This window comes from Penaeus monodon, chromosome 17 (assembly GCF_015228065.2).
Source record: "Penaeus monodon isolate SGIC_2016 chromosome 17, NSTDA_Pmon_1, whole genome shotgun sequence".
NCBI classification, from domain to species: Eukaryota; Metazoa; Arthropoda; class Malacostraca; order Decapoda; family Penaeidae; genus Penaeus; species Penaeus monodon.
In genome coordinates, this window is record NC_051402.1 from 6,403,958 (window position 1) to 6,425,250 (window position 21,293).

A 21,293-nucleotide genomic window follows, 5' to 3' on the forward strand; every position below is an offset into this window, starting at 1 on the left:
CTAAAGATCATTTTAGAACATTTTTGTCCAAAAAATATAGTGTACTTTACTTGATAGTTCAGTTTACTATATAGGTGTTGATTACTAATAACAGGCAGAAAGTTTTGGTGAGACATATATGGTACTAATAATAATAAAAAAATAGCCATGGTTTAATAACTTCAATAAGAAATACATCCATTTCAAAGAAGCAAAGATAAAAGAAATTATTTATTTTAGAGATCATGTTTATTTGAATGAAAATACTTACAAGCTAAATCACTGTCAAAGTAAATCCTGAATCAATTGACAAACACAATTTCCATTGGATAAGTCCTGTTTTCTAGAGATAGTGTGCATTGACACATATCTTGTAAAATGAAATCCCTGTTTATTCTACTGACATTTGATACAATATTGCTGCTTGGTAACTCTCTTGCTATGATATAGGTGGAGGCTTTTCTTAGGTTTCTGAGGTCAGGTAGTGTTTCACCCTAGGCCGGGCAGCATGCCTTGAGAAGCTAGTAGTGCTAGAATTCTGTCCACTAGCTGGATGACTGTCATTATTGGATATGATAAGTAATGTTGCAAATATTAGGAACATTGAGCATTGCTTATACGTGGTCGTAGAAATGCACAGAGAGAATAATATTCTATCATTGTATATTAATTTCCCAGAAGGATAGAATATATTTTTTTTGCTTGTATGTGATAATGATAAAATGATAGCTATATCTCTGAACTAACAGTCTATGTTTCAGTTACCTTTACTCTCTCTCTCTCTCACACACACACACACACACACCACACACACACACACACAAAACACACCAACACACACACACAACAACACAACACACCACACACACTCACCAGCAACCAGACACACACCGCACGCACACACACACAACCGTGCACCACCACACACGGCACACACACACACGCACACACACACACTGCACACACACACGTGCACACACACACAACACGCACACACACACACGTGCACACACCACACACATCACACACACCACACACACACACACACACACACACACACACAACACACACACACACACACACACACACACACACACACACACACACACACACACACACACACGCACACATGCACACACACACCAACACTAGTGGGGGGGGATAGGGAAGAGCTGCGGGAGAGGGGAGATAAGAGAGAGGAGGGAGGAGAGAGGAAAGAGAGGAGATTGGAGAGAGGAGAGAGAGAATAGGTGTGTGTGCATATGGTTGAACATGTGTGTGAGTGTACAAACAGGCTTACATGTAGAGGAAGACACATGCAGTGGCACACCATTCCTTCTTCAAGCCTGTAGTTTCATAGATCAATCTAAAACCAAGAATCTATTTATTCTTTCTTATTGTCTTTCTGTTTTGAATCACAGATAAACAATAAAAAACAATTATCATTACTGCTGTGACTAAAATTGTGTTATTATTCTTTTCAGGTGTCTCATCACTAACGGAAATATAATTGTATGAGCAGCTGAAAAGACAGATCAAAATATTAGGATCATTGAGCATTGCTTATACGTGGTCGTAGAAATGCAGTGAGAGAATAATATTCTATCATTGTATATTAATTTCCCAGAAGGATAGAATTTTTTTTTTTGCTTGCATGTGTTAATGATAAAATGATAGCTATATCTCTGAACTAACAGTCTATGTTTCAGTTACCTTTACTCTCTCTCTCTCTCACACACACACACACACACACACACACACACACACACACACACACACACACACACACACACACACACACACACACACCAACACACACACACAACACACACGCACACACACCACACACCACGGACACACACACGTGCACACACACACACACACAACACGTCACACCACGTGCACACACACGTGCACACACACCACACACTACACACACACACACACTCACACACACTCACACACACACACACACACACACACACACACACACACACACACACACACACACACACACACACACCAATATTAGTGGGGGGGATAGAGAAGAGCTGGGGGAGAGGGGAGAGGGGAGAGCAGATGGGAGTTGGGGGGTGGTTATAGAGGAGAGAGGAGAGAGGGAGGAGTGGGAGGAGAGAGGAAAGAGAGGAGATTGGAGAGAGGAGAGAGAGAATAGATGTGTGTGCATATGGTTGAACATGTGTGTGAGTGTACAAACAGGCTTACATGTAGAGGAAGACACATGCAGTGGCACACCATTCCTTCTTCAAGCCTGTAGTTTCATTTATCAATCTAAAACCAAGAATCTATTTATTCTTTCTTATTGTCTTTCTGTTTTGAATCACAGATAAACAATAAAAAACAATTATCATTACTGCTGTGACTAAAATTGTGTTATTATTCTTTTCAGGTGTCTCATCACTAACGGAAATATAATTGTATGAGCAGCTGAAAAGACAGATCATGAGACAAAATGTGAAGTGACAGAGAGAAGAATTAGTGATGCAAAATGGAGATACTTCATATTTTGTCAGTATGAAAGAGAGGAGGCAGATAGTATTTCCTCTGCCAAATATGATTGGCCTCCAGTTGTAAAATGGACTGAGCTTCTTTTCTGCCCCAAGAAAATGTGCTGTTAGATGTGCTTCTTAATTTTCTTTTGATTTCTAAAAGACATCTGAGTAACCAAAGCATCATGGATCCCATGTTTTTCAATATGACCGCTTTCTGCGGTACAATGGACTTCAGTGCCTGGAATTCTAAGAGGCTAAACTTTGGGCTTTGTTTCCAAAAAGCAGTGTTTGTTGTTCCTACTTTTGCAGTGTTAGCCATAATATCAGCCTATTATATTGGCAAGCAGTCTGAATGGGTGGTGCGCAGAAGAAAGCAGATGGCAATAATCCAAGCTAGGATTGCCATGACTGCTCTTTCTCTAATTCTGACCATCATAGAACCGCTGCTCTATTTCTATGTTGGAGATGGAGAGCTGTTTTGGGTGGATGGCCTTGTTGTTGGAGTGCAGGTGAGTACATGAGATATGGTATGACACTATGATATAAAGTGTTGATGATGTTGCAGATTGTTTAAGTGCACTGTGTTCATATTCAGTAAAAGTATTGCAGATTTAGTAATTGTAGAAAATGATATGTGTAATCGCTCTAACATACCTTCCTTTCCAGACAATTGCCTGGTTAGTGCACCTGGGTTATCTGACATCCTTGAAAACCCGCCTCAGTGTTGGGACTCGAGGCCCTACGCCAGTCATCTTTGCCTGGCTCCTGACATTTCTGTGCACCATTAACTTAGCGAGAACAGCGTGGTACCGTGAAAGTGGATTATCAAAGCTCATTGAGGAAATTATGAGATATTTAGCCATAGCACAACTATGCCTACAAGTAAGTGGGAGGCTTCATTTCAATTTATTTAATGTAATGTGTATCATGATTTACCCATCTCTGAATGTGTCAAAATGCCTGTAGAAGAGAGGATTAGGCATATAGAGCATTAATGATCTACTCTCTCTCTCTCTCTATATATATATATTTACATACCCACAGAGTAAATAAACATTCAAAAGCTTATTTAGTCTTTAGTCATTTGCATTAACCATCAGTGATTCAGATAAATGTGAAAGAGAGTTTATAGTTAAGAGTTGGACTGATACAGTAAAAAATTCCTTCCAGATTGTCTACATGTTCACACTGTTCCCAAAAGGAAGTGTTGGGACCTCACACTATCATGAATTTAGGAGAGAGGCCACAGAACGTACTCCTCTCATGGAAACCTCTTATAACGATTACAGTGGGTGAGTTACCAGTTTTTGAGATCTTTCAAGTTTGTGCAATAGAGTGAGTTGTTGCTTAGATTGTATTTTACCAGTTTTCCATTTCTGAATCCCATATATAGATAAAGAATTCTTGCAATAATCCTTTTTTTCATTCCAGCTTCCACGAGGCAGCAGATCCATTCCATTTGGGCATTGCAGAGGAAGGAGTCAATATTTTATCTTACCTGACTTTCTACTGGGTTAATGCTCTGATGGAGAAGGGGGCATTAGGACACCTGCGCACCCAAGATGATCTGCATGACCTTCCGATCGAAATGCGTACTGATGTCATTGCACATAAGGTAGTTATGTTATCATTAGACTTAGTCTGTTGTGCTTTTATACTAATTTGTTTGATTGTAGTACTATTTAGAAGCTACTGTATAAAGAAAAAAGTTACAATTGAAAAAAATGTAATGTCTGACTGACAAGCTGTACAGAAAGAGGATAAATTAATAATTTTTATGCCACTCATTTTACAACTGTGAAATTATATAGAGAATAAAGTAAGGCTTCCAAGATGAGAGATTATCATGATTGCCATGGTCACTATAAAATAAAGCAAAAACTATGGTGAAGCCAAGGTAATTTTTGGAATGAAAGAATTTGCAACCATAAGAACTCTTTCCACTCCCATTATGTATTATAGTCACTGATCAATTGACCACCATAACCAGCTGAAGGAGAGTGTGTGGAGCTATCATCAAACTTGTTTTCCACTGAAGTAGAAAACCCATCTATAATTTATCTTTACAATCATGTATGTTGTTTTAATGTAGTTAATTGGACATGATAATAGTATTTACAAATGATCAGTAAACTTGAGAAGAAGCAAATACTATTAACTACTTAAATTATTGAAACTTTTGTTATTAATAATTATATGTGATGCATTCCTGCCAGCTACCCTTGTACCCATGTTTCAAAAGAAATTGCACATTATCCAGTTTTAACCTAATCAGTGATATTTGATAAATGTTATTACAAATTCATGAAAGAAGATATTTTGATACTCAAAATAAATGAAATAATAATATCAGATACTAATTATAGAATGGCCCATCCAGTTATATGATTAAATCCTGAGAGGGGATAGACCTCCAGTTTCAGTGTAAAACTGAAACTGACCCAAGGCTAAGGAAGCAAATATTTATTGCCAGTGTGTTGAGTATTACATTTACCAAAATGACTGATGAATGTAAAATCAAACCAAAACCAAATACTAAAATGCAGTTCACAAATACATTCACCAGGTCAATAAAACAATCCTTGTGAATCAGCCTCTGCCAGTAGAGGGTACAGACGAGCCACCCCAGCAGAAGAAATACTCCCTCCTAAGAGTCCTACACAAGTGTTTCGGGGTGCAGTTTTACAGCATTGGTGTTCTGAAGCTTGTTGGAGATGGCCTGGGATTTGCTGGCCCACTGCTGCTTCACGAATTGGTAACCTTTATAGAGAACAAGGATGGAGACACTATTTCTGGATACACGTACGCAGGTGGTCTGTGTGGTGCCGCTCTGGTTGGTGAGTATTTAACATTTTTTTTCCTTCTTTTTTTCTTCTTTATTTTGTATGTCTATTTTGCATTGATGACAATGAGGGATATGATTGTTGTTATTATTTATCATTATTTTCAACATCTAAATCAATTTCAACACTTGCATCATTATATTTTTAAAAAATTAATGTTACTGTTATTACAATTACCATTACTGTTGTTGTTATAATGACTCTGACTGTTAACAAAGATATTAGCCGATTGCTGGGATGGCATGCCATGTCCACAGTGATTTTAGAGTATTAGTTATGTTAATGCTTGAGGGCTCTGCAAGTACTTTACATAATCACCAAAGAGTGTTGCAAGTACTACGAATCACACCTGTTTAACTGTGTCCTTGAGTTTCAGATTTTTTTTTTTTTTTTTATTGCTATGAATATTATGATAACATCCTTAGAATCATAATGTCAGTAATAATGATTACTGTATTGATATTAATAGCATTGACTCCTTTGTGTCTGATCACCTGTGGAGCCATCTGTGTGCAACAAAATTCACAAAAAAATACAGTGGACAATATATGTTCCAGCAGCCAGTGGGGCTAAGATGGTGAGCCATGATATATAGTACATTCATGTCATATTTTCAAAATAACATTTCTTTCTAAATTTCAGCCACCTTCTGCAGCATTCATTATAACTACTTGATGGCTAAAGTAAATCTCCGTATACGTGCGGCACTGGTATCTACAATATATCGTAAAGTCCTTCTGGTAAGCATTGTTCTTCAGTGTGGTACATTATCTTTTTTAATCATCATTATTATCATTGTAATTACTAATGCTAGTATTGTCTATTATCATCATTATTGCTATTATTATTGAATTCCTGTTGTGTTTTATATTTTTTTGGAAACTTGAATTGCTTGTTTAAATCCTCTGAAAGTTTAGGTTCTTCTTTTGTGTACTACTGATTTAATTGTTTAGATGTATTGTTTTAAATTTATTCTGTATCAGAGGACTGGTGTCAAAGGATGTTTGAACCCAGTTTGAGAAACAGAAAATAAGTTTTTAACATTCATTTTTTTCTATGTTATTCATTTTTTTCTATATTAGAGGATTAGTGGCAAAGAAAGTTGACATCAGTCCTCTAAAACAGGAAAAGAACAATTTATTATATTACTATAATTTTCAAAATTATAGTAATTTTGATGCAGAATATAGACTTATTAAGTATATTATTTTCTGTACTCAGGTAAGCTCCGTGAATCTCAGCAAATTCACAACAGGTGAAGTTGTCAATATGATGAGTACTGACACTGACAGAGTTGTCAACTTCTGTCAGTCTTTCCATGCTTTCTGGAGTCTTCCATTACAGGTAAGAGTTGTATATGTACTTTAATTTGTAAAGCTGTTATTTTATGTATTCAATGGGGATTGGTTGTAGGAACATTAATACTGGAAGTCTGTATAGAAAATGACAGAGTATTTACATATGTGCATTAATCCTCATATATTAAATGATTAATAGATGATTAATCCAAATCCGATGGGCATGGCATGTATGTACATACCATGCCCATCCGTGAGTTTACCTTTATTAATTGTTTTTACACAGAGATGGCTACACTTGTATTAAGTCACTGAAGAGCCAATTACGAGTACTGCTTGTCTCACCTGTTTACCCTTTTCCTTGATTTTTGAAAATAATTTGTGTGATCTGATGTTGCTGTTCGTAAATTTCTATAACATTATAGTACTTATAATGTCTTATACATGCACATACATACATATACATACATACATACATACATACATACATACATACATACATACATACATACATACATACACATACATACAATACATTACAATACATAACATAATATACATACAATACACATATACATATAACATATACACATATACACATATACATATATATAATATATATATATATATATATATATATAATATATATATATATATATATATATATATATATATAATATATTATATATATATTATATATATATATATATATATATATATATTATATTATATATAATATATATATATATATATATATAATATTATTATATATATATATATATATATATATATATATATATATATATATATATATATACATATATATATATATATACATTATACATTATATATGTCTGTGTGTTTGTGTGTAATAATACTGATGATAATAATTTAAGTTTGTTGTGACAGGCTCTTGTGACTGCAGTCAAATTGTGGCATGTCTATTTATTGTTCTTCTAAACTATCCTGTGTGCAAGGAATGGCCGGGTTTACCATCCACTGGCAGTGCAGGAATGGAACGCAGATATATATGTGTGTGTGTGTGTGTGTGTGTGGTGTGTGTGTGTGTGTGTGTGTGTGTGTGTGTTTATTTTTAAAATATAGTAGCAAGCAAAGAAAATATAAAATGGTTAATTAACTAGGCTCAAAAAAGTGCTAGTGGATGATTGAAGAAGAGTGAAATAGCATAAGGGAATGCCTTGGCATCTTTCCTTTTCATGGAAATGGTGGAGGCTTGGTGCATGACAATTGAAGCATTCGAGAGATGGAAATCTGATGCAGAAGTTACTTGAGTCAAATATGACTACCTAATTGGTTGTTTCAACTGATCTGACTTTGTGCTTGCATACAACCAAAAAAGACTAACTATTACCATAAGCCAAAAGGCAGTAACCCTAACAGAGCTAACATACATGCCCTTTTGGACCAAAAATAAGCATTTTCTCTTGATTAACCCTCTGCCTCAAGATGACGTATCATTTATGTAATGGCAGACTTTGTCATTGTCATTTACATCATGTTACTATGATACATGCATTACACAGTATGCTGTTCCTTATAAGATAACCTCATGCATTGTCTGATGGAGAATAGGATATGTAATGCTCTGATTGGCTATTGTTTTGTATAAAAGTGGTGATATTTAGCACATAAATCATTTGCCTGCTATTTCTGGAAGATGCCACACACCAAAGAATGTGCTCTTTTGCTGCTACTATGAACCTTTAAATAACCTTCCCTCTAATTTATATGATCAGCCTCCTCTTATCAGCTACTCATATTATTGTCTGAGTAGTTGAGTTGAAATTTGACACACAAAGAGGAAGTACTGAAGCTGTGGGAGGGGCAACCTTGTATATAACTTCATCTTATTTCATATGGATAAGTTTTGTGAAAATGAAAGAAAATCCTGTTTTTATCAGAAAATCCTGTTTTTATCCCTCAATAAAACCACATTCCATCTTTTACAACTGTAACACCTAGTTTATTGAAATAGACTCTAATTTGCATAATCAGGCCCTGTAGGTTTGATCTAGCAATGAAAAAGAATATCATATATTTCTGAATATGCAAATCTGGTCACATCTCCAAATATCAAAAGGAGAGTGCTTGCAAACAAGTGAGTGAGCATCAGGAGATTGGTGGAGGAGCAAAGAAACTGCACATGAGGACAATTAAAGCATTAGTAATTTAATCCTTTTTCTTTTGCAGTTGAGTGTCACACTGTATTTGCTGTATGTACAAATTGGAATAGCTTTCCTTGCTGGTGTAGGAGTAACAATTCTGCTGATCCCTGTCAACAAGTGGCTGGCATCAAAAATAGGTAAAAAGTACTGCACTCTTTTATATCTCTATTTATATTTTTCTCTCGGTTCCTGTATGTACAGTATGTATGTCTACATGTCAGAATGTATCTTTAAGCAACTAAAACCTTTCATGTTTTGGCCACTCATTCACCGAAAATTTTCTGTTTAGAGTACATATTGTGGTATCCTGCCCCTTTATTAGTAATTTATCTTGAGTGGCTATTGGATTTATTTCCTATGATAGAACATTTGTCTTGGTCACATTTTGATATTTGATTGTTGCACTTCAATAAGGTATATTTGAAAAAGATAGATTAAACAATGTATGAATTACTATTTCCCAGATTATGTCTCTTTACAACATGGAATCTGATGAAAAGGTTCATCCTCTAGATATATTTTTTAAGTTTCATAGAGAATAATTTTTATGTCTTCTTTGCAGGGAAACTTAGTGTAGAGATGATGGGATACAAGGATAGAAGAGTGGGTCTCATGACCGAGGTCTTGAGCATGATTAAGATGGTGAAACTGAATGCATGGGAAGCCACATTCAAACACAGAATACAAGGTATGTTGGATCAGCTTTGACCAGAGGTAAGATAGAAATCTCAGAGGAAAATTGTGTTTTATGAGAATAATAGTAGAGATTAGTAAAAGATTTGAAAAAGAGGAAGCAGATTGGATTAAAGGAAAATACTGACAAAAGTAAAGAAACATGATATAGTAAAAAATACAGAATGGATTAAACTTTGTACATCATATTTTATATTCTCATATAGTTAAAAGTGTTGCATTTTTTTTTTTTCATGTGAGCATTTGTAATCTATGGCCCTGTATTATGATATTCTAGGCTATATTCTTTCTTTCAGCTAACCGTCTATGGAATATGTCCATTGTAATTGTGGCTAATACCAATAATGATGATACAATTTAAGGACTTTATTTGAAATACATATAATGAATAGGATTTTTGTTTGGTTTGGTTGTTTGAAATACATATAATGAAATTTTTTTTTGTTTTGTTTTGTTAAATTTACTAGATGAACGATATGGTGAAGTAAAGGCACTGGCTGGACGTAAATACCTTGATGCTGCCTGTGTGTACTTCTGGGCAGCAACACCTGTCCTTATACCGATTGCGACGTTTTCAACATACATTGCTCTTGGTAATTATTAGAATTCGGTCTTTGTACCTGAATTTGTGTTTAGTTGTGGTGTGTCACTATTTTTTAATGGTTGATTTAGTTTTTGGATGATTATTGATTTACTTTGTGTGTGTGTGTGTGTGTGTGTGTGTGTGTGTGTGTGTGTGTGTGTGTGTGTGTGTGTGTGTGTGTGTGTGTGTGTGTGTGTGTGTGTGTGTGTGTGTGTGTGTGTGTGTGTGTAAAATTCAGCAAAATGGCTCTCAGACTTTCAATAATCCCGTATATAATAAGGGATTATAATGATTTTTGTGAACATTGTTACCTCTAGCAATTATTTAGAATTTCCAATATTGTTCCAACACCCTTCCTTCTGAAACGTTTATTGGTCTTTACAGGCAATCCTCTTGAACCTGCTCGTGTATTTACGGCAGTAGCCCTTTTCAACATGCTTATTATGCCACTCAATGCTTTCCCATGGGTCATCAATGGGCTGGTTGAGGCTTGGGTCTCTGTGAAGCGTATTGAGCGTCTGATGGAGGTAACTCATTGTCTGTGTTTTCCTATTGTCCATAGAGAATAAATTTTGTAAAGAAAAAAAGGTAAATAAACAAATAAGAATAAATAAATAAATAAGAATAAATAAATATAGATAAATAGATAAATAAATAAATAAATAAATAAATAAATGGGGAGAAAACAGTGTGACAAACATTCAGTGGACATTTGCTGAGTCTTGTGCTCACTTCAATTGTAGTAGTTATAGTTATTGTGAATTTGCTTCTCAATGAGGAATGTTTGATTTGGTCACATTTTGAAACATAGTTCATTTATCTCGCCCTCATTTCCTTGAAAAAACAATAAAAAAGAATGTAGAAATGTTATTACTAATGATAGTAACTCGTGCATGACATTTTATTGTCAAAGAAAGTCTAATATCAGTGTATCTAATGCAGAGGGACATTTATGTGAGATTTTGCAATCCATAGCTACCAGAACAAGACCTAATGAACTATTACACTGTGGTACCTGAGATGAGCCATAAGGACTCTGAGCTGCAAGTACTGATCACAAACGGAAGCTTCACTTGGGCCAATGGTGCTTCCCAAGCTCAGAGAGAAGTTGAGAGTCCCAAGACCTCGTCAGTTGAGACATCCTCGACTGGATCAGGAAGTTCATTGATAGAAACTGATACCCTCAATGGAAGCTTTGAGAATCATGTGGTGTTACCTACCCTTAGAAGACTCAGCATGCAGCTTTCAAAGGTTGGAGAAACAGTTGCTTATGTGATAATTCTTTATATATATTTTTTTAATAGATTTATTTTTTGTACTTATTATATCATGTATATGATTTCCAGGGGGGGAAACATAAAATGCAAGACTTTAAAACATGATAGTTTATGTATAATGGAGACATTATTAATTGATTATGTGTTTTGTTGGTCTAGGGTCAAGTAGTGGCTGTTGTTGGAAAAGTAGGTGCTGGTAAGACATCACTACTGCATGCCTTGTTAGCAGAAATGTCAAAGACTCACGGGATTGTTGCAGTGGCTGCACTTCACAATGGTAAGAAGCATTTATCTGTAATTTGTTGCATTAATTTGATATAGGAATCAGAATTTAGAATTCAAAACATTAGTGTAAATTTGGTTTGACATGTGTTTTAGAAGTTTATGCATAGTATATTGTTTAAGTCCTTTTTTTAATATTCATGCCTTCCAGTAACTTTAGACTTAAATAAAGTATTTTATAAGGTTTAGACTGTTCTCATATATAAAGGCCCAACATTTGTCAGAAAAATAAGGACAGATCTTTTGTTTAACAGGTTTTGGATATGCCTCGCAACAGCCTTGGATTCAAAATGGGTCCATTAAGGATAACATACTCTTTGGCAGCAGTCTTGACACCAACAGATATAGGTATGGCTTGTCCTGAATGAATATGCATTCTAGCTTTCATCCTTGTATCTGCTTTTGTTAGTTTTATATTCCTTGATACTTTTCTTTGAAATGATAGTCAGACCAGGATTACTTGTGATCCTTCAAGGAAGTAAAGTAATTAATAAAGACTAAAAAAAAAAGCATTCCTGATCTTACTTTGATATATAGATAGATAGATAAATAAGTATGTATGTATATATTTGTATGCAAGTAGGGAGTTGTGGTAAAGCTGTGGTAACTTGTGCAGATGGGGATGACAAGAGTCTCTTAAAGGCTCCTGTTGAAGTTCTAGCTGCAGTCTAAGGGTAGGAAAAGGATCATCATGTGGTATTGATCTCCATCTGCCAAATAAAAGCTTAAAAAAAAGCAGCATCCTAGCCCATGTGAGGAAGTTCATGATGCAAAACCAATCACATTTGTGTATATATCAATTTTGTTGCAAAATACAAAAAGTGAAGGGAAAAAAATATAGTCAGTTTTTATTGATTGCAGGGCTGTACTGTCAGCATGTGCTCTAGAGGATGACCTTCGAGCACTGTCCTCACAAGATGAGACTCGCTGTGGTGAGAATGGATCATCTTTAAGTGGAGGGCAAAAGGCTCGTATCGCTCTAGCAAGAGCAGTTTATCAGGTATAACAGAAGGCTGCACATTGTATCTTATTTTTATAACTGTTTTCTAGTAACAAAAAATTTTGTTAGTATCAGTTGCTGAAACTATATGGTTATTGTTTCCAGAATAAGAGCATCTACGTCTTAGATGATGTATTGTCAGCAGTGGATGGTCCTGTGGCACGTCACATAATGAGGCACTGTATCCATGGTCTCCTGGCAGGCAGAACAGTGGTGCTGACAACCCACCATCTGACTCTCCTTACTAAAGTGGACTGGGTTATCAGAATGGATAATGGAGTTATTGAGTCTCAAGGTTAGTTGTTTCTTTATGCTAATTACTCCATTTGGTAAGTTGATGATATTCATATGTATTGGAAGTGGAATAGCTAAGTTGACCCCTAGTATCAGGATGATGTGACCATCACATCATAAAGAAAAAGGACTTGAGGGGTGGGATGATGTGTACTGCCATCATGCACAAATCTGGCTGTGGGCCGGGATGTTGCAAGCTTGGCGTTGTGAGAATTTTGGCTGAAGGTGGGGAAAGACTGTCTACAAACTCATGGCAGGTGACTAGACTCATTTGGTGTTTAGGAAGGGGCTTTTGGATTATTTGCATTGAAAAATGAGTGTGAAATGTAATGTCTGTGAGCCATGACTGGCAGAGATTCAGCTTAGGGAGGATGCTATTTCCATGATCAGGATCCTTACTGCCTGCCATGATCAGTGTTGCAGGTTGTCTTACAGACAATATAATATAAAAAAACAACAACAACATAAAAACAATATGTTACTTATTATTATTATTGCACAGAGTTTTAGACTACCTTGAGAGATAATATGGAGTCAGTACAAGAAAAACAGTCTACTACCATCTGGATAAAGCAAATCAAATGACAGATATAAATACTGGGAAATGGTGTAAAAGACAAAAATGCTTATGCAGAAAAAATGAAAATAACATTTTAAAGGGGAGGCTTGGAATCTTGCCACTGCATGTGAGTGTTTGTGTGTGCCTGGCCTACAAGCCACACACCCAGCAGAGTGTCCTCTTACGTCAGCCTAATCCCCATATTTTGGGCCGCATGATGGCAGGGAAGCATCTGGATCCAGTTAGTTAAACACTTTCTTCACATCTCTTAATCATATTTGTAAACTTTGAAATGATCCCTGCCTAGTTTTATAACATGCAAATCACATGCTAAAAACAGATAAGAGAGCATGAATGTTTTTTATTTTCTAAATTATAGGCTTGCTTTTCAGGACCACCAGCAGTAATCTTGCCAAGTTTGGTCTCCCCGGATGAGCTGTCTGATGAGTGGTGGGAGGAAGCAGAAGATCCGCAGGTGTCGGGTGCTAAGCTGAGAAGGATTTCTCTAGATGTTTTTGCTGCAGGTCACTCAAAAGCCACAGATGCAATGAGAAAGGTATTAAAGATTTGGTTGTATGGTGATAAAATGGTATTTTATCAAATGCCATATTGTACATTGTATTTTAATGTCAAGCTTTTTTTTGTCTCGGTTTCTTCAAAATGCTGACCAATAAGAAACAAAATGGTTTCTAGAAAAAAATAGAGAAAACTACTTTCACTTCAGTTTTGGATGTAGACCAGTATAGAGATTACTTACAAGATTATTTCAGAGAAAATGGCTTCCATTGCAAATCTGTCTGAGAAATTTGTCTTCTTTTGCAGCTATTATTCCATATTGGAAGTCTAATTTGTGTCAGTATTATTATTATCATCAGTTCTGTTACATTAATACCATAATTATCAATAATTCAAGCACTCTTTTCCCAAACAAGATTGACGAAATGGAAGAACGCGATTACGGAGAGCTGAGCAACGCAGTATACGTCACTTATGCCACAGCTGTTGGGGGGATCCTTACAGCAGCAATCTTCTTCTCATTTATTTTGATGCAGGGTTCTAGGAATCTCACAGATATATGGCTGGCCTATTGGGTTTCTGAAGTCACATCTGAGAACAGGTTTGTGTTCTGAGGTACTTGGTCCTTTTCCCATTATTCTGAGGTACCTAGAGACCTCCTTTTCCTATTATATTCCTTTTTGCACTATTTTTCTCATCCTCCCAATCCTTCCTTATTATTTTTTTTTCTCTTTAATCTCTCTCTTACTAGTTATATTAACAAAGATTTAGGATGAATCTCACTATTTTTGTTAGTGTGTGACCAGATGGGTCAATGTAATCAATTGAAAAAAATAATTGAATCTTAGGATAAAAAAAAAAAATAATCCATAGTTTGTATTACTCATAAATATCAGTATCCAGGAAAAATAACAGCATTAACCATAGAATGTCAGCTGGAAGAGTGATGGTCTTGCAAGGTAAAAACTTCTATATTGAAATGACTGCACTGAATCTGGACCATTGAATGCTGCATTAATGAGTGTCAATCTGTATCATATATTTCTGATAATGCTCTACATCGAAAACTGTGAAGTAATATATTTATTTGCCTCTCATTATCAAAGATACTAAGGAACTAAAGGTATCTAGCAACTATCAATGTATGAAGTATATGTAAAGTTTAAGCAGTCATAGAAACATAATAGACCATTATCTAAGAAAAATTGATTACTGAATACTCTCCCAGCACTGGTAACACTGTGCTATTACAAGGTGGAGTGTCAACGCCCTGGGCTGGGACGGCCTCCAGGCCAGATCCTCCCAAGATGACCAGCCCGAACTCTGACCCTCTACAGTGGCTTATTCCTGGGAATCCTTTGCATCAAGTATGTAGTCAGGTTTTATGTTTGGCTTACTCGGTAGGATTTTGTGATGCAGTTTGGAAGTGTATATTTGGTGGTATGCAGAGAAATATTCACTCATAACTTTGAAAGGCATTGGAAGAAGTTTATAAGGTGGTTACTAAAACTGAAAATCAGATTGATTTTGTTCAAGAAATTATCATATACATTTTCAAAACGTAATTTTTCCTAGGTGCTGTTTGTGCAGGAGCTGCCAGAAACAAATATTTTGGCAGATGTGGACCCAAGTACCAAATTCTATCTCACAGTTTATGGAATTCTTGCTGCATCAAATACTGTGTTCACTCTTATGCGATCTTTCCTATTTGCTTATGGAGGAATATGCGCAGCAAGATACATTCATCGCAGATTATTGGATTCTGTACTTTATGTAAGTTTTTAAAGCATAGTCTAATTCTCTGGATATACATGCATACTGAAGAAATTGATTTGGAATTCTTAACATTTCAGGCAAATCTTAAGAAAGTTTCTTGTAAATGATAATTGCAGCCAATGTTCTATTCCTAATGTGCAGTAACTACTACATAGAATCGTTATTAAAAGACAAGAAGTTATGGAGACTATTTTCCAAAGTAAAATGAAAGGAAGGGCAGTACCTTCAGATCAGTTTTGGCATGAGGATAAAATAACACATTTCAAATAATATTTTTTGCAGATCATCTAAAATAAGGAGTCTTATTAGATAATTAGAAAACTGATAATTCCGTGTATATGCAGACACAGATTTAAGACAGCTGTATTGAAGATGAAAACTATTTTATTGTTGCACACTCTGATTTCAGGCCAAGATAACCTTCTTTGACAACAACTCTCTTGGGCGCATTCTGAATCGTTTTTCATCTGACCTGTACACAGTGGATGACTCCCTCCCCTTCCAAATGAACATCTTCTTTGCTCAAGCATTTGGGCTATTTGGTCAGTTTATATAAAATCTGAAGAAATTTTTGTATTTTGATCAAATATATATATGTGTGTGTGTGTGTGTGTTTGTGTGTGTGTGTGTGTGTGTGTGTGTGTGTGTGTGTGTGTGTGTGTGTGTGTGTGTGTGTGTGTGTGTGTCTTTGTGTGTGTCTTTGTGTGTGTCTGTCTTTGGGTGTGTGTGTGTGTGTATATTTTTTATATATATATATATATATATATATATATATATATATATATATATATATATATATATATATATATATATATATATATATATATATATATATAATGTACATATATATAATGTACATATATATATATATATATATATATATATATATATATATATATATATATATATATATATATATATATATATATAATTTTATTTTATTATTATTATTTCTTATAAATTGAAATTAAATATTTTATTATATGTTTTTCTAATTGCATTTGAATGAATTATATTAAAGAGGGTCATGTGAGTAACATATGATTTATATTCTGATGAACTTTCAGGTGCTATTGTGGTAACAATCTATAGCTTACCTTGGATCACCTTGCTGTACATCCCCTTAGCCTTTGTGTATTACACAGTACAAAACTTCTATCGTCACACCTCTCGAGACCTAAAAAGGCTGCATGCAGTGTCCCTTTCTCCACTGTATGCTCACTTTACCGAGACTCTTCAAGGTCTCACAGTGATACGCGCCATGAGAGCTGTTCACAGGTATAAGACAAGACCATTTATTTTGTTGTTATTATAAGAACCTAAATTTCTTTGGGTGGATATATAGAGGTGGAATTCATAAATGTTAATCAGACTGCATTATGTTGGAAATAGGTTCAGCGTTCGAGCAGACAGTCTTCTGGAAGTCAGTCAGCGTGCCCAGTTTGACATCCAGGTGGCTTCACAGTGGCTGAACCTTCGACTCCAGCTGATAGGATTGACAATGCTGGCTGGAGTGGCAGCTCTGGCTCTCCTGCAACACCACTTTGATGCAATTGAAGCAGGTATGGAGTGTAAACATAAATTTTTTGTTTTGTTACTGTTTTTTTTAGTGTCTCGGGTTGACACTTGACCTTTGCATTAGTGACAGATAACTGATAGGCCCTCATTGATAAGTGACCTCAGCGGACCAAAGCAGGCGCATCTATGGTAACTAGGGGAGGTAGCTGATGCTCCCAACTATTTATAAAAAGCCAGTACTCACCCTCAGTAGGGGAGTCAGGGGAGCCAGAGTCAGTAAGGCAGGGCCAGAGCAACAAAGAGGTCTCTGTGTGGAGACTCCCCATGGCCTGCAGCACCCTACAGAGAATGAGGATGCAAGAGAGTTCTGTAGTGACCAGCAAAACGGCATTGATGTCATTGAAAATGGAGACATTCTAGCTCTTGTTGTGGATGAAGAAGTGAAGGCTGCCCCATTACCTGATAGAGATCTTTCTCTGGTGGCAGTGTTGCCCCGTCTTCAGCTTCATCTGCCGCTGCATAGATGATCCACGGCTCTGAGTGTTTGGCTGGAGTATGTCTACCCGATGGAGAAGTTCGCTCTTAATTTAGATTGCCACAATAGCCACCTCCTACAGTAAGCATCAGTTTGCAGGGCATCTGTGCCCAAGCCAAAGTGCTTGATGCCCTTGCAGGTATGCGAAGCAAGCTGAAGAATTCGCCATGACACTGTACTGACACAAAGGATCACCAGTGGTGCAAGTACAACTGTCATTGGGGGAGGCACCCTGAAGGTCCCATGCTGCTTAGTTGCTTTTTATTCGCCATGGAATAGTGTAAAAGTCGCAATGACCTGGACTTTGGAAATGACCAACAACCTGAGAACAACGAGTGCTAACCCTGGTGTAACAAAGAAAGAGTACCAAATCCCAAGATATCCTGGCCCTTCCTAGGATTCACACAGTCCTGTGGAAGGCAAGGGAAAGGTAACACATCCTCCATGCAGCATATTTCAGCTTATTTTAGGCCCCCTTTTTTTGTAATCATGTAACTGTATGTATGTCATAGGTGTTGACACCTTTAGTGAGGTCCCTCTAGCCCTTTGAATTTCCCTCCCAGGAGAGGATTGTAGAAGTGTCTCGGGAAGACACACCGCCTTGTCATCTCCTACGCCCTCACCATCAGCAACTTCTTGAACTGAAGGTCACCTGGTTGAATTTTGCATGACCTTTCATTTAGGATTAATGACAGATAAGTGATAGATCCTTGTAGACAAGTGACCTCTGCAGGTCAGTGCAGGTGCATCCTGCAGAAGTTCAAATCTATGGTAACTAGGGGAGGTAACCGACACTTTCAACTATGCATAAAAACTTGCAATCACCCTCAGTCAGAGAGTCAGGGGAGCCAAAGTGAGTGAGGCAGGGTCAGAGCAACAAGAGGTCAAGACTGGTCATGTGATAAGATACCTTAGTGAGTGTATATGCCATAGGGCTCAGACTAGTGTATTGTGTTTTATTTGTTTGTGTCATGTTGGCACTTTCGACCAGTGAATAATTGTAAGAGCAGAAACAATCATTCTATCAGACTATACAACCATTATTGAAAGTTCACCTGGAACATTGACTTCAGCAAAGGTTCACTGCAATTATATATATTTTTTGTGTGTGTCATAACCTTCTTTAGAGTTACAATGTTTATTACTATGAAGATGATAATTACAAGCAGTGTGGCAGTTGCAAGAACCTAATGATCAGTGGGATTGTGGCCTGGATCAAGCAGCTCATGACCTGGTTAACGGTAGTCATAAGATGAAGGCAAGTATTGATCATAGACAGCCAATCCTTTTCCTGGAGAGGGTTGTTGGTGACCTTGAAAGGATGATGAGGCAGATGCACTGCTCTTACCTGCAGCAGCTGTAGTGCTTTGTAGTCCTTCTCATTAATAAACTTTAGGAAGCATGAAGGTGATAAGTCACCCTTGCTGGACAAGGGCAGGAAGGTGTTTGGAAAGTTTTACTTCCTGATGTTGTGGATTTTACCAAGCAGTACAAGAACCTTGTCATCTTCCTTGCAAAGGAGATGGTACAGAGAATTAGAAAACAAGAAGTCAGAATCCACGAATGAACTTGGTTTGGGTTGCTTCCACACAGCTTCAAGTCCCATGCAACAGACTTTACAGCAGGAAGAGACATAGTGGCCAAATATGAAACTACTCATGATATCAAAATTGCATGCACTTAGTAAAATAAAAAGGAAGACAATGAATTTGTCCTACCACAACTATCTGGCTCTTAGAGGGCCTGTCTGCCTGTCTGTTAGTTTAGCCTAAGTTTAATTGGTATGAAGTACTCTTGGGTCTTTCATCTAGATATTGTGACACACACCTCCTAACCAACACAGAACTGCCTCAGCATGGATCAAAGAGGGATGCCTACAGAATGTTGAAGGCAGTGTGATGACCAGGGAATTACTGCTGCCAATTCCCAGCAAGGGAGCCTAGAGATTGTATGAGCCCAGAACTTGAAGCAAATCTTTGAGAAGGAGAGAGCAAAGGGTAAAGGAAGTAAAGGGCCCCAAAGAGATATTAGACCAAATGGAAACAGAAGTTGAAACATTATAATATTTTCAGCACAAAGGCAGTAGATGAAACAGACAGAAGTTAACCCATTGCCTTCAGGAGAATTGGGTAGCTCTTTCCCTCTGCACAGCCAACTGGGCCTTTTTCCTGGGCCTATTTCAGACTCAGCAGTGCAGCGCAGTGTTTGCCCCACAACAGCAAAGCAATATGATTTTTTTTGTATCACTTGTACGCAAAATATGATTTTAATAGTATTGCATATGTAGAGGTATATTCACTGTAGCTGTTAGTAGACTGACTGTGTAAATTAGCCCAATTTAGTAAATTGGGTGTGTTATCCTGTGTAGAAGATGGAATGTGGTTTTGTTGAGGGACTAAGACAGATTTTATTCATACAAAAAAAAAGAGATTGTATGTAATTATAAACAAGGCTTCAGTACTTCATTTTGTGTGATTGCTTCCAAACATTCATGCTAACAGATTACCATACAACTATCTGAGTAGTTGACATGAGACTAATTATGTAAACTAAAGTGCATTTCAATAGATAAGATGATTATACTCTGTGAAAAAAAAAATTAAAAAAATATATATTTACAATTACACACTGGGCTGCTATTACCATGGCTTATCAATACTTGTTCTTATGAATGAAAGAACAGTCTCAAATTGGTTGCTTGCATCATAGTAACATAACCTGTTTTCAGTAACCACAACCAAGCCAGTTATGATGGGAACAGCCAGTCATCCGGAGCCATAGCCTAGTCAGGCATGACTTGAACCACTAGCCACCCAGAGCTAATGGGTTAAATAAGGAGCCTGCAAAAAATAAAATATGATCATGAACAAAATACACTCCAAAATACAGACCATACAGCACAGGCAAACTTCCTGACACAAAGTGAATTGCGCAGTATCCACTCTCTTCGAGGCAGATAGAATAATTCTAGTAGGTCATAGCTCATGGCCATAGGGACGGAGGAGGAGCGAGTGTTTTTTTTTTTTCTGTCTCTTCCTTGGCTTATAGATGTTCTGTGCAGTTGCATTGTTTGCAGCAAGAGAAAAAATCAAGGAAAGCAGAAATTTTGTTATGATTACTATCATTATGATGCTGGCGATGACTATTAATGTCATCATTAACATTGTTATTATTATGATTATCATGATTTATTTGCCCTCTAGAGAAGGCAAAAATAACTCTTGTCTCTCTGGTACTTACAAATCACATCAGGGCTGGTTGGCCTTGTCATCTCCTACGCCCTCACCATCAGCAACTTCTTGAACAACGTGGTAGGATCCCTCACAGAGACAGAACGAGAGCTGGTGAGTGTCGAGCGAGTCAAGCAGTATTTGGATGGCGCAGAGCCAGAGAGAAGAGAGGGCACTGCAGTGCCCCCATTTGGCTGGCTGAGCCATGGCT

At 36.7% G+C, this 21,293-nt stretch overlaps 1 protein-coding gene across 1 annotated transcript in view; it reads left to right on the forward strand.

Annotated features, from left to right (window-relative positions):
• Positions 1–2,199: 2,199 nt before the first annotated feature.
• Positions 2,200–21,293, forward strand: part of LOC119583519 (ABC transporter C family member 13-like) — a 21,530-nt gene continuing 2,436 nt past the window's right edge. The window contains exons 1-24 of the mRNA XM_037932048.1: positions 2,200–3,001; positions 3,159–3,374; positions 3,663–3,784; positions 3,924–4,107; positions 5,059–5,329; positions 5,978–6,075; positions 6,557–6,679; positions 8,845–8,956; positions 9,382–9,507; positions 9,980–10,105; positions 10,480–10,622; positions 11,071–11,346; positions 11,532–11,649; positions 11,909–12,002; positions 12,516–12,654; positions 12,760–12,949; positions 13,900–14,063; positions 14,440–14,624; positions 15,252–15,390; positions 15,599–15,796; positions 16,209–16,341; positions 16,867–17,077; positions 17,192–17,361; positions 21,105–21,293. The exon at positions 21,105–21,293 is cut by the window's right edge and continues 34 nt beyond it. Coding sequence (XP_037787976.1) covers positions 2,675–3,001; positions 3,159–3,374; positions 3,663–3,784; positions 3,924–4,107; positions 5,059–5,329; positions 5,978–6,075; positions 6,557–6,679; positions 8,845–8,956; positions 9,382–9,507; positions 9,980–10,105; positions 10,480–10,622; positions 11,071–11,346; positions 11,532–11,649; positions 11,909–12,002; positions 12,516–12,654; positions 12,760–12,949; positions 13,900–14,063; positions 14,440–14,624; positions 15,252–15,390; positions 15,599–15,796; positions 16,209–16,341; positions 16,867–17,077; positions 17,192–17,361; positions 21,105–21,293 — 4,054 coding nt within the window. The 5' untranslated portion in view covers positions 2,200–2,674. The remainder of the gene's footprint in view (positions 3,002–3,158; positions 3,375–3,662; positions 3,785–3,923; positions 4,108–5,058; positions 5,330–5,977; positions 6,076–6,556; positions 6,680–8,844; positions 8,957–9,381; positions 9,508–9,979; positions 10,106–10,479; positions 10,623–11,070; positions 11,347–11,531; positions 11,650–11,908; positions 12,003–12,515; positions 12,655–12,759; positions 12,950–13,899; positions 14,064–14,439; positions 14,625–15,251; positions 15,391–15,598; positions 15,797–16,208; positions 16,342–16,866; positions 17,078–17,191; positions 17,362–21,104) is intronic.